General features: G+C 43.1%; 3 protein-coding genes across 3 annotated transcripts; 2 read left to right on the top strand and 1 right to left on the bottom strand.

Annotated features, from left to right (window-relative positions):
* Nucleotides 1-800: 800 nt before the first annotated feature.
* On the bottom strand, nt 801-2,160 carry BDB00DRAFT_938529 (uncharacterized protein; the record flags this gene model as incomplete). The annotated part of the gene is made up of 3 exons (XM_053129287.1): nt 2,042-2,160; nt 1,214-1,972; nt 801-842 (listed from the first exon to the last, which is right to left on the bottom strand). The coding sequence occupies exons 1-3, from the start codon at nt 2,069-2,071 to the stop codon at nt 801-803; spliced, it is 831 nt and encodes a 276-aa protein (XP_052980457.1). The 5' UTR covers nt 2,072-2,160.
* Nucleotides 2,161-5,426: 3,266 nt separating this feature from the next.
* Nucleotides 5,427-6,335, top strand: BDB00DRAFT_871714 (uncharacterized protein; the record flags this gene model as incomplete). The annotated part of the gene is made up of 1 exon (XM_053126858.1): nt 5,427-6,335. One exon carries the CDS (start codon nt 5,427-5,429, stop codon nt 6,333-6,335), a length of 909 nt encoding a protein of 302 aa, XP_052980456.1.
* A 615-nt stretch (nt 6,336-6,950) lies between these two features.
* BDB00DRAFT_820033 (kinase-like domain-containing protein) lies at nt 6,951-8,991 on the top strand. The gene is made up of 5 exons (XM_053123276.1): nt 6,951-8,056; nt 8,162-8,245; nt 8,318-8,402; nt 8,474-8,607; nt 8,801-8,991. The coding sequence occupies exons 1-5, from the start codon at nt 7,406-7,408 to the stop codon at nt 8,873-8,875; spliced, it is 1,029 nt and encodes a 342-aa protein (XP_052980455.1). The 5' UTR covers nt 6,951-7,405; the 3' UTR covers nt 8,876-8,991.
* The last annotated feature ends 3,651 nt before the right edge of the window (nt 8,992-12,642 follow it).

Genomic DNA, 12,642 nt, shown 5'->3' with positions numbered 1-12,642 from the left:
TCAGCAAAGCAAGCAAGCACCCCCAGGTTCTATCTCGGATGAAGGGAGAAAAAAGACCGTTGCCGATGATCAACAACCAAGAAAAACCAGCTCTCCGTTTCCCACAAAGCTTGGTGTTGAAGAGGGGCCAAGTAGAGTCATGCAACCAGCTGACACATAATATAATACACATACATACCCCTCTTTAAGGTTATGTTTTTTTGCAGTTCAGTTTATATACCGATCGAAGAATGCACAACACGTTTTTTTCGTTTTAGAATCAGACAACATGAAAGAACGACGACGTTTGTTGTTCTATTGTCCAAGATTGTCAAAGATAAAAGATACTACATCGGCGGCGAGCGGAGGAAGAAACGATTGATTCCTTTAGGTAGGACAACTACCAGCAAGTTCTTAAAGGGTGTGAATGATAAAAATAGATAATTGGACCAAGCGTTCGTGCCACGTTTTGCAAGGAAACAATCGTGGGAGATCCCCAATAAACAAGGAGGAGGTCGGAGGGTGGGGAACCCATAAGAACATATTATTTAGGGTAGGTATGAGGAAAGAAATAAGAGGATCTATCGAGCAGAGTAGAAACAGGTATAGTAGAGGCATATATATCATAGAATGAATTATTAAAAGGGCAAAAGGATTAGTAGTACTAGTAGGTTATTACAGTTTGGTATGTATGTAACCCAGATAAGGGATATTCATTTTCCATCATGACACTGCTGCTGGACGTCTTCCGACCTTTTGTTTATTCAACGACGACGACGACGACGACGACCCTGCCACGTGCTGCTGCTGCTGCTGCTGGTTTAATAACAATTGCTGTTGGTGTCGTTTCCCGCCAACTTTTTCTTTAATTACACATCATGTATGAGTCACTTCCATATTGGTAAAAGAGCCCTTTTCCTTCATTCCGCATACTGCTTCTCCCTTACCCCCCCCCCAAAAAAAAACAACACTTTTTCTATTAGAGTGTTTATTTACCTTGTTCATGTCTTGGTTTCTTTTTCTGATCATACGGATGAGGATGAGGATGATGATGATGATGATGATAGGCTTTGCGTCGTTTGTGGACATGTCGATGACTTTTGCTCTCATCTAGATAATCGCTATCATCATCATCATCCTCTTGTTGGTGGTCGTCAACATCACCCTCATCATCGAGATGCTGCTGCTGCTGTTGTTGTTGTTGTTGTGGCGGCGGCGGCGGCTGTATCCTAACTAGGATCAAGGGCAAAATACGCCGACGTGCATTGATAAACCAGTTGCTGATCTGATTGAGTGTCAGCCCTGTCTTGTTACGCAGGGCAATCTTTTCCTCTTCTGTCGGATACGGATGTTGACAATGATCGATCAGCCACTGTTTTAGAATGGCTGTCACTGTCTTTGGTAGATTACCACGGCGTTTTCTTGGTGGTTGTCCCTGCTTTTGTTGTTGTTGTTGTTGTTGTTGCTGATCGGGTTGACACGTAGTAGACGTCAAAGTAGACTGAGGGTGATAGTAACGATGGCGATCCAGACCATTCTGTTTTGATAACGACGGTCGACGTTGCAATGACGATGTCGTTGTAGCAGACGTTGGTGTAGCCGGTGGTGGGGGTGGTGGTGGTGATACAGACGAGGCTTGACCGCTGCTGGCACTATTGACAGAGGATGAGGAGGATGATGATGATGACGTGGTAGAAGAAGAGCTACTAGAACAACAGGACAAAGTGGATGACGTCGAAGTGGAGAGTTTGGGTGAAGCTACTATTGTATCGACTTTTTGTTGTTGTTGCGTGGATCGAGTCGATTGGGTAATGTACTGCCACCATCGACTGTTGGACTGAAGCATTTGCTTGGTTTTCTTCTTCTTGATTTGAATCAGCGGACGATAGTATGGGTCGCCATAAGATATACTGTCACTCTTTTTGTCGGTGTCGTGGAACAAGATGACAGGATGGAAATGCTGTTGCTTTTGAATTTTAATAAAAGGATGGCCCTGTAGTGTGAGTTTTGTATTTTCGTTTGTTTTTATACAGACAGCAACACAAGCACTTGCCCAGCTTACAATAGGCTTAGAGTCATCTTCGGCGAGCATGATTTGGTTGACGGAGAATTTCTCTTTTTTTAAAAAATAGTAGAAAGGGTTTTGAAAAAAAGAGAGGTGTGTGTGTGTGTGTGGAGAAGAAATGAAAAGAAAAGCGAAAATTTGGGAGGGTGGGTGGGGTGTAAGAGAAGTCTATGTGATCCTGTGTTTACGTTGTTCACGAGTAGGCAAAACAAGCAAGGACAGGCGGTGGGTGGGGGGGACGGTGCTTTTTATGGGAATTGCTTAGCTGCATACGCATCGTCGTCGTCGTCGTCGTCGTCGTCGTTATCCAGTGTGTGTGTGTGTGTGGGTAGGAAAGAATGGACCCACTCATTGTGCTATTATGATATTTTGGCTGCGTTCACAATTCATTTCCATCTGGTTTCGGAATTTCCTGTCAGGCCGTTCCTCTTGCAAAACATACACACAGCACAGAGCACCTTTGTTTTCCCTTGTCATTGTAGGGTGTATTACTGTAGGGTCAGTGACAGTAGTGCATGCAATTTATGTAAGAGAGAGAGAGAGAGAGAATTTGGGGACAATGTCTGATTTTCTATATCATAAAAGAGCCCGAAGAAGGAAAAAAACAAAGATGCACTCTCGGTTGTGTCATTCTTTATGATTACGCCCTCATTCGCCCACAACAGGTACCTTATCACTCAGTACATAAATCGCTTTTTTATTATTATTTGACAGCTCACTCTTTTGCCCCCCCCCCTCCTTTACAGACGGTTTTTTTCTTTCTTTCAACAAAACCCTGCTTCTTTATTATTGATACTCTCCGGGGGGGTGGGGGGATTTTTTATTTCTCTCGATCAAACGTGTTGGTGCTCTGAATACTATAGAAAATTAATTTACGCGTCTCTTTTACCGCTTCTGCAAACAGCTGACGAGATCACACTCACATATTAACATAACAGCAATTTATGCTTTCTCTCACGTACTCACAACGACACTACTGTAATACTACGAGCTGATTTCAATAGTTTCCACAAGAAACCCCACATCATGTTACTATAAACTACATACAACCGAGTACTATCACTACAATTTATGTACTACAAGATTACCCACACCCAACAAACATCAATCTCGTGTTATATCTACAAAGACTCTCCTTTAACGCTTTCGTCCCGTCGACACTCCCCTCGCGCCCTGTCGTGTGTGTACATACTATTTTCCTAATCTCGACGACATTCAAAGAAAGAAATAGTATGCATTCATCATCCTAATGACGTTTTGCTATACTCTGGCTCAATAAAAAATAGTGGTTTCTATACAACTCCCCTATAGAGTCGAAAAGTGACATGTCCAAATAGAGAAACAACAAAATCGAGCAATCTAAATGACAGGCTAGCGAAAAAAAAAAAAGGGGGGGGGGGATTTTATTTGTTCTCGAAAACAACAACAAACTGATTTGATGTCCAGCCACCTTCCTACACGCACACACGAGTAAACTAAAGATTTACAACCCCTTAACAGAGCTCTGCTTTTTTTTTATAATATCCTGTCAAATCATATTCCCAAAATATCACGCCATCCATAAATTCATTCACACACACACACACACAACGGTAGTAACTTGTATTACGGATAAGCAGTCTATGTGATAACTTTGTTGAGTCCCCAACAACAACAAAAATTCATTCTCATACACATACAACAGGTAACCTTGAGACCACAAGCACTTCGTCACTACTTTCGCCGGCGGTGGAAACACACAAAGACTGACTCACTGATTTCTGTCATATGGAGGTGATAGCGTCTTCCATGATTCCAGCGAGCCCAATTATTAGAATGTTTTCAGTACACAATAAAAATGACTTGGCTTAACCTGGTCCATCATTGAATCCAACAAGTGCTGTCTAATAAATCTTCCCCACCCCCACCCCAACGTTCCCTCTAACATCTCCCCGTAAGAACAATTATTTCTCTTCCCCCTCTCGTATCCCCAAGTCAACCCTGTAAAAGATTACAGATTGCCGTTCGTTGCCTTTGGGATACCTAAAAGACCCTGTAAGGTCTCAAAAGGTCCATACGAGTAATTTGAAATCTTGGCTCGACTAGATAACACATATTACTGAATCATCTCTCTCTCTCTTCCTCTAGGGCTCCATTACTCGCATTCGTTCAAGAATTAACGGAATTTTTCAAAACATTGAATGCATATAACAAGGTTAACATGTTTTTACATGATACTTGATAGACAATGAAAAGATAAAGCTGCATACTAGCAACTCCGCTTCGTTGTATGATAGGTAGCTTGTCAAAAGCAGCAACCTTACTACTACTACTACTAGCTACGTTTAGTAGCTCGTAGACCCAACGAACATCAGCTAGTAGGTTTATGTTTTTTTGAGTTACCAGTTGCTATGGAAGTCATGTCAAGGTTACAAATGACTTGTTGCTATGGTTAACAACAAATTTCCCAAATAACTTCAATACATACCAGTAATTAGCACGTTTATTGTGTCTACTCCATCTGACATTCATCAGTGATTTACATCTTTATCAAGTTGCTGGTGGTGATTATATGAGCTTCTGTAGCGAAAACATCAATCTTGCTTCCTGATGCATGGTTTTTTCTCTTCTTCTTTGCACAATGTTGACCGTAATGATTATTCACTTTTACGCTTGGTGTTGATTTTGCGACCCCATCGCACTGTCGTTCTTTATCTCTGTGATCTGCGGTATAAAAGAAAAGCACACATGCATTATGTATATTTCATGGAATGTTCCTCATGATCACAACTTTATCAATCTAAATAGCCAATGATAATCAATGATGGTCCGGTAATATAAATACGGGTTGAATACAAGGGATGTCTGTGCACCTCACTTTCTTTGTTCTCACCCAAAAAAAGAACCTTAAGCTTGTATATTTACAAAATGATCTCTCACGTTTTTCAAAATCCCTCGTCGGGTTATATAAAAAGTTTTCGAAATTTAAGCGAATGGAACCCGTTTCCAAAGCCATTCTAATACACACTGTGTCAGGATTATGAGAAATACCTGTTTGGGGCCTGACAATTGATGTTTGCGCCAATGACATCATTGATGTTTGCTGCGGGAACAGATTACGCAGACAGGTATCTCCGTGCGAAAAGTCCGAGTAAAAATAGTATTTCCTTTATATGGCAGGTAACGACTACATCAGTGCATGATGGCGCAAAGCGATTGGATTATAGCCAAAGTTCCTGCGCCGTGCGTGTCCTGCGTAGTCTATACCCCCCTAAGTTTACTTCTTGGCTCTTTACTATTAGAGACAACCTTCCCTCTATCTCTCCTCTATACTTTCTTCCCACTCCTTTATTTCCTTGTCTTTCTTTCTCTCAAACATTATACACAAAAGACACTATTAACTATGCTACGTCGACATTCGCCAGCCGCTATTCGCTTTTTTCAAAAGTCATTTCAGGTCCAACAATCACGACAACCGACCAAGCTTGTCCCTTCGACCATTTCATTCACGTCGCCCTCCACCTGCGTCACTTCTGCTTCGTCGTCCGTAGTCTCTGATCTCAAGCTGACGCGGTACCATCTCGGTCGTCTCTGGCAAATGCTGTACACGTCATTCCAAAACAGCAACATTCACAGTGTCCAACCCTACAATGAACGCATTTGCCTTCTATGGCCAGACAGTATGCGCGTCCACATTTCCTCGGATGACCTCTCTGAATTCTATGAAAGCATCACCAGCCCTTCGTGCGCGACCGTGTGTGCCAATGTCTCTGCGAATCTATCCCAAGTCAGTCTCGGACAAGGTGCGCAACGTGTATTAACGACACCGACGGGTGGCAAGACCTCACAGACGAGCACATTGAGTGAAGCATTGTCTGTGGAACTATTGACGCGATTGCTTGGTTCGAATCTGACCAAGACCGAAACGGAACTCGAGTATACCAGATATGGGCCCATGACCGATTATGCTTGCAGGGTTCAGGACAGTCATTTGGGTGTCTCCGTCACGCGCGCCATGTCGTATTGGAGGAAGAAAGAATATACCAGACAGGATGCTGTCAAGTTGCTGACGCGCAAGTTGCGAGGTATTCTAGAGTCAAGCGAAAACATTGCCAACGCTAGCTTTGATAAGCAGATCTTGCACGTGCTCGCCATGTCGGGTCATCATGCCGCGCAGGTCAAACGCGCGTGCAAACGGTTGTCACAGGACCTCAAGTCGGATACTATCATTTTCATCACCACGGTCAAGGCTGATAGCGTGTTTTTCAACAGTAATCGGCATCTGGAGAAAATGAAGCGCAGCGCAGTGTAAAAAAAAAAAGAGGTTTCTCTACTACAGCTGGTACTACATTGCTAAAATTGTCCAAGACGACACTACGGCAGCTTGCGGTGACGACGACGACGACGACGACGACGACGACGACACAAAAATCTCTCAAGGACAAAGAAAGAAAGGGGTGCAAGAAAGAACCTTTGAACACGCACTCGCTGTTTGCGGGGCTGGCGGAAGCAATTAAGTCTCTTTTGCCACACCAAAGAACACATTACACCGCATGACAGGCTTCCGAATGCAGTAACCAAGCAACCCAGCAGGTTTATTATACATTCTAAATAATTGGATACACAACAGCATTTCGTTTATTATATTTTCTACTCCCATTTCCCTCTTCCTATTTGTACGCACACTGTACACTGTCATTTAGAATAATTAAATACATACGCTCTCACCATGATGTAGTATCATTCATTCTATGATAACATAGGCTATCCATGCATCCCACCTTTGCACTCACTCTAGACAAGTCATCATTGTGTTACAAAAAAGTTAAAAAGGCCTGTGTAAAGTCAAAGCTGCAGTTGAAATAAATCCGTGATCAACCTCGTTGTTGCTGCTATCAAAAAGAAGTGCCTGTATCTTTATTGCGCGTTTTTTTTTTTCTTCTTTTCTTTTCCTTCCTCTCTTTTTCTTTTTCTCTAATTGTTGTATGTACATGCGTGCGTAATAGTAGATCAACCGTATAAAGTACACACAAACAACACCCCCTGTCTTTTTTTTCTGCTCTAAAGCCTCCGTATTCGTTTCAGAATCAACTCTCTCTCTCTCTCTCTTTTCTATATCAGCCCTCCTCCACAGTGCCTCCTTTCTCCTGCTAGTTAGTAAAAGTAGTACTATTATTATTATTAACTAGTATAGTAGTATTTACTATTATAACCACCACTACTGCTACTGTTACTACACAGTTTTGCCCGCCCTTTTTGTCGCAACTATATTGCGCCTCTCTCACACCCTTCCCCCCCCCCTTGGGAAAGCAGCCCCAAAAAAGTCACTCGCACCCCCTCGCTCCTTATATATAATTTAGTAATAACAACAGCAGCAGCAGCATGATACACCCTCTTGCGCAGGAACAACAACAAGAATCGTCTTACTCCACTTGCTCTCATCATCAGCATCTTCAGCCCCACGACAACGAAAACAACGACGACGTCAGTAACTACCACGCAGGGACAACCACATTACCTCCTGGGTCATCAAACACCGCAGTTACCGCCGTCGCCGACACCATGTCCGAAAAGATCAATGAACTCCAGCAGCAACAGGAACAAGAAGAACAGCAGCATCACCCACCACGACCTACAAGCGATGCTTTTTATGACCACCACCCTAATCAGCTACAACAACAACAACAACACGCATTTTATGCACCTCAATCACCAGAATTACCTTTCCCTCGCATCCACCAACAACAACCACAACCACAACCACAACAGCGCGCTTACTCTGTCACGGCCATGCCAAGTGAATTGCAACGAGCCGTGTTACGCCATCAACAACAACTAGCAGAACAGAGACAACAGCAGCTCATGTCAGCGCCTGATCAACCCTGGTGGCAATACTATTATCAGCTCTATCACTACCATCCTCCTCCAGGGCGCAAGCCCACAGTCTTTGGTCCTTATCTGTTACTTCAAACCTTGGGCGAGGGTGAGTTTGGTAAAGTCAAACTCGGTATTCATATCGAAACTGGCCAGGAGGTAAACGGATTTTTATTTTTTTGCAAACGTTGTTTTCTTGTATGTGTATATATATTAATTGATGGCGAATACGATGGGGGCGGTTATTACAACAACGATACATAGGTGGCAATCAAGTTGATTAAGAAGGACAATATCGACTCTTCAACACGGATGAGTAAAGTAGAAAGAGAAATCTCTGTATTAAGAGTAAGTCATTTTCTTTTCCCCCTCTTTACAAACAGCAAGCACATGCTTACGCATATACCTTGTTATTTGCAGAAAGTGCGACATCCATACATTGTAAAGTTATACGACGTGATAGAGACCGAGCGTTACATTGGCATCATCCTGCAGTGTGCATCAGGTAAAAATGAAATAAACGGATGCATGGGGATCAAACCGCTATCTAACATACATTTACGACAACAATAACAGGAGGAGAACTCTTTGAATACATCCTTGCGCATCGATACCTCAAGGAAAAGGATGCTAGCCGGTTGTTTGCCCAGCTGATCAGTGGTGTGCATTACATGCACCAAAAGCATATTGTCCATCGAGACCTTAAACTGGTGAGAAAAACAATTGAGTGATGATTACTGGTGGCGATCGTGAAGAAAAATAAACCCAGGGGCTGGTTGTTTGTAGGGGAGATACTGTGTGGCAACCACTGGCCACATCCACCAAGAAAGAAAGGGTTCTGTGTAATATGTGGGTTACTATGTGGGATGTAGAACAAGCTCCGCTAAATAACACATTTATAAGTATAAAATCTTGAGGTCCACCAAAGTCCACCTGGGTCCACCATTTTTTGAAATCCCGATAGCAGGACCACAGTGATATCCAGCGATATCATTGGTTATACCGAATGATATCTGCGAATATCAATTGTTGGGGACCGTTTTTATAAGTAGAGCCGTGGACCTGCTTGTTATTAATAAAAGAAGAGCTTGGTATCTTTAGAATTATTACAGAAAACCTTCAAAATGCTTTAAATGAACCGGGCATTGATTCCATGTATTTAAGGAAAGGTTAATGTCATCCGAGATTGCAGAATAAGTTTTTTAAATCGTGCTGTTCTTAATGAATGAGCTGCTCTAGGTCGTGTAATTTGTATCATGCTAGCTACATACAGCAACTGTACCACTCAAAGAGCCTACATTTTAGTGATCTCTCCAATACTTTCAATGTTAGATGACAGTGATATGGATGCCATGGTGTTAGCAAAACTATTACACTCTAACATACACGTAGATCCAACATCAGTGTCTACACTTCAGACTAACCCTATCTTTCTTCTGTCTCGTCAGGTACCTTGTTGATAGCTTTCAAAAAGCATTGGTATAGATGGCACATTGATTCAGTGGATTGAACGGTATACGCTATTCTATCTATGCTTGAGATATTAACAATGTTTTCTCTCCTTTCCTGTACTTTGAACATGTAACAGACACTAGGTAGAGATAGTTAGTGTTGTGTAGGAACATGTCATATCTTGTTCCTTTCTTTGCCTGACTGATGAATAACAGCAACTTATTGCTGCCATTGCAACGATTATAAAACCACTTTGTAATCGCTATCGACCGATGAACTAACTATAAGCAGTTCTAATGACTATCCTTCCTTGATAACTGCTCAAGATTTATGTATTCACAATGCATTTTGACAGCGGAAGGTGCGAAAAACCAGCGCAACATCTGCAGCAGTACGAACATTTTTGGAGAGAAAAACTAATCTACATCGCCTTCATTTAAACAACATATTTCTGTTCCCAGTAATACATTATCGCCATGCTGCTAACCATGTATCGTTCGTAATATACACAGTCGTCTCGAGTGTCCATTATTAAATTACTAATATTAGAGCCATATCCAGTACTGCGTGTATATATATAATCTAATTCCTACATCTTAAGCTCTGCATCAAGTGCAACTAATTTATCAAATGCATTTCATCATGCTTCAGAAAACGTACTATTATAAGCATTCCCTATTCGAAACCATTGACAATCATTTTTAGGACAGGCCTCGTGAGCCCACAAAACAAAAGTTATATATTCTTTGAAAAAAAAAAGGGCCAAACAAGGCCACGAAACAAGCAAAAGTTAAAAAGAAAAAAAAAGCGAGGCAAAAACCATCATGGCCAACAGACCACAACATGAAAGTAATACAATAAAAAAAATATGGCCAAGCAAGGCCAATGTTAGAAAGTTGAAATAAAAGCGTGTCAAAGGGAAAGCTAGCGAGTGAAAAAAAGAACAAGATGGTGAAATGAATATACAAAAAGTTTAAAGTGTATCAAAAAAACATAAGTCTTTCGATAGTGAATCTAATGAGGTAATGCCGACAGCGAGATAGTGTCTATGTATAGTGTCCAACGCTTCTGGTACTCTTTCTTGCATTCCTTTTCTTTCGATATAATCTTGAACTTTCCGAATAATCGCTCGTCTTCTACGAAACCATTTGCCGTCTGAATCACTTTTTCGCCATGCAGTTTTGTACACTTCTTCCATTCTAATCACAGACATGCCGCCATTCCAACCGTCAAACCATTCAGTCCATAATTGTGGGATTGTTTGGACGTTTGTGCGGTTCATGGATGGATATATGGGCTGTTGTTGTTGGGGGTGATGATGATGGTGATGAGTTGGTGCTGATGCTGCTGACGATGATGATGACGATGTTGGTGCTGGTGCTGCTGACGACGACGACGAAGATGATGATGGCGCTGGTGCTGCTGATGGCAGTACCACAGTTGCTGTCATGGTGGATGGGAGGGAGGAGGACGAGGACGGGAGCGAAACCGAGCCCCAACCTTCCTGCTGCTGTTGTTGTTGCTGATCTTGTTGTTGTTGCTGCTGCTGACCTGCCAAGTTGAGCGTGACGCTCAAGGACGCTTGTCCGCTGGCGATGCGGTCCCAATGCTGTACAATATCTCCTATACGACTCATGTTTGGTGCAAGCTGCGCAAGTGCTTCCAGAGTGGGTATGGCGTTAGAGAAAGATTGTACAATGCGATTGGTGTCTTGTTGCTGAGCAGCGATTTGTTGTTGTATTTGTTGTTGCAAGATGGCAAGTCTATTTTCAATGATCGGCACGGCACGTTGAAGTAACAGATCAGTGGGCTCTTCGTTGTTTTCAAGTGCATGATTCAAGTTACTATTTTAAAAGGATAATTAGTATATAAACGAAAGACTGTAGTCCACCAGCACATACTGTTCAAATTCAAGATACAAAGGATCACGGAACAAAGGATCTTGCCACAAATGATGACCTGGACAGCGCTTTTTCATCAAAACCGAATCTTGCAAAAATACAACACGCAACTGCACAAGAAGACGCAAAAACGAATCAGCCGCGCACGAGTCCTCCACTTGTTTGGCATCCAGCAGCGCCCGCCACCGATCGACTTCAGGAAAAACCTTCTTGCAAAGCTCAAGGGGTGGTGTAACAGCAGCACGAGGTAAGTAGAATTGGCCAGCCTCTCTAGTGAATCCTGCCATGGTCCGCAAGATATCACGAGGCAAATTGGTTAGATAACTGGTCGATAAAGCAGAATTATTCCAACGACCTAATCGCCGGATAGACTCTTCGCTCGTTCCAGATATCTCTGCCATGCGTGCTGACGAACCCCTCATAGCGTGAGTGACCGCTTTACTGTGAATGCCGACTGACTTGAATGCTTCTAAAATACACTCGCGATGACGATCATACGTAATGGACTGCGTGTTGCGATCTCTGCCTCTGATGAGCTTGATGTCGAACCAATCTCGATTGCTTTGGAAACAAGGGAATGCCTCACCAGCAACGTGCCACCGATGAAAGAGATAAAAGGAAAGCATCATCAAAGGACAGATAACAACATTGGCGTTACGCATCGCAGCAGCAAACTCCACACGGCCCTCTTGGTTTGTTTTTCCTTGCTTAAGCACCATCACCAACGCATGACATTCAGTGACACCCTCGCGCTCAAGAAGTAACGTTTGTAGATCGGCAAGTTCCATCATACGAACGCTTTCGCCCCGTAGAAGTCCATAGTGTTGCAGAAGAAAAGCAGTGCAGTTTCGCAGTCCTTGTTGCTTGTTGGTGGCCAGAAAATGATCTACAATACGCTCCATCTCAGCTGATGTCGAATATCCATCTGCTGTCGTACGCATGCCTCTGTCTTCGTAGTTTTGTCGACTAAGCTCGTTTTCCACACGTTTCAAATGATCAACCAGTGCATGAACAAGCGGGCCACGCGGATGCGGACGATTGAAGCAAGGGTCTGTTTCGGCTTGTTCAAAATGGAGATCGACAATGGAAGTAATGTATTGTTTAACGGTAGCAAGCTTGACTTTGGGGGCGGGGGCATCAGGCGCAACAGGTTGCTCAACGGTATAACCCGGAGCATCGCGTACAGGTAGAGCAGCAGATGATGACGACGACGATGATGGCAAGATGGTGGTGACGGGCGAGAGAACAGCAGCAGACGAGGATGATGGCATGACGGCGGTGGCGGGCGAGAGAACAGCAGCAGACGAGGATGATGGCATGGTGGTGGTGATGGTACGCATGGCAGGAGCGGGTGACGAGGCGGGCGACAGCACAGAATTCTCTGGCTCTTTT

The sequence above is a fragment of the Zychaea mexicana genome (genome assembly GCF_025766255.1).
Source record: "Zychaea mexicana strain RSA 1403 chromosome Unknown BDB00scaffold_30, whole genome shotgun sequence".
In the NCBI taxonomy this organism is placed as follows: Eukaryota; Fungi; Mucoromycota; class Mucoromycetes; order Mucorales; family Lichtheimiaceae; genus Zychaea; species Zychaea mexicana.
Note: the sequence above shows the minus strand (reverse complement) of the source record. Positions and strands in the feature narration are given on the sequence as shown.

Coding starts and splice junctions, on each gene's coding strand:
- BDB00DRAFT_820033 (XM_053123276.1), top strand. CDS start 7,406: ATGATACACCCTCTTGCGCAGGAACAACAACAAGAATCGTCTTACTCC. Junction 8,403..8,473: donor CATCCTGCAGTGTGCATCAG/GTAAAAATGAAA, acceptor CAACAATAACAG/GAGGAGAACTCTTTGAATAC. Junction 8,608..8,800: donor TCCATCGAGACCTTAAACTG/GTGAGAAAAACA, acceptor CACATTTATAAG/TATAAAATCTTGAGGTCCAC.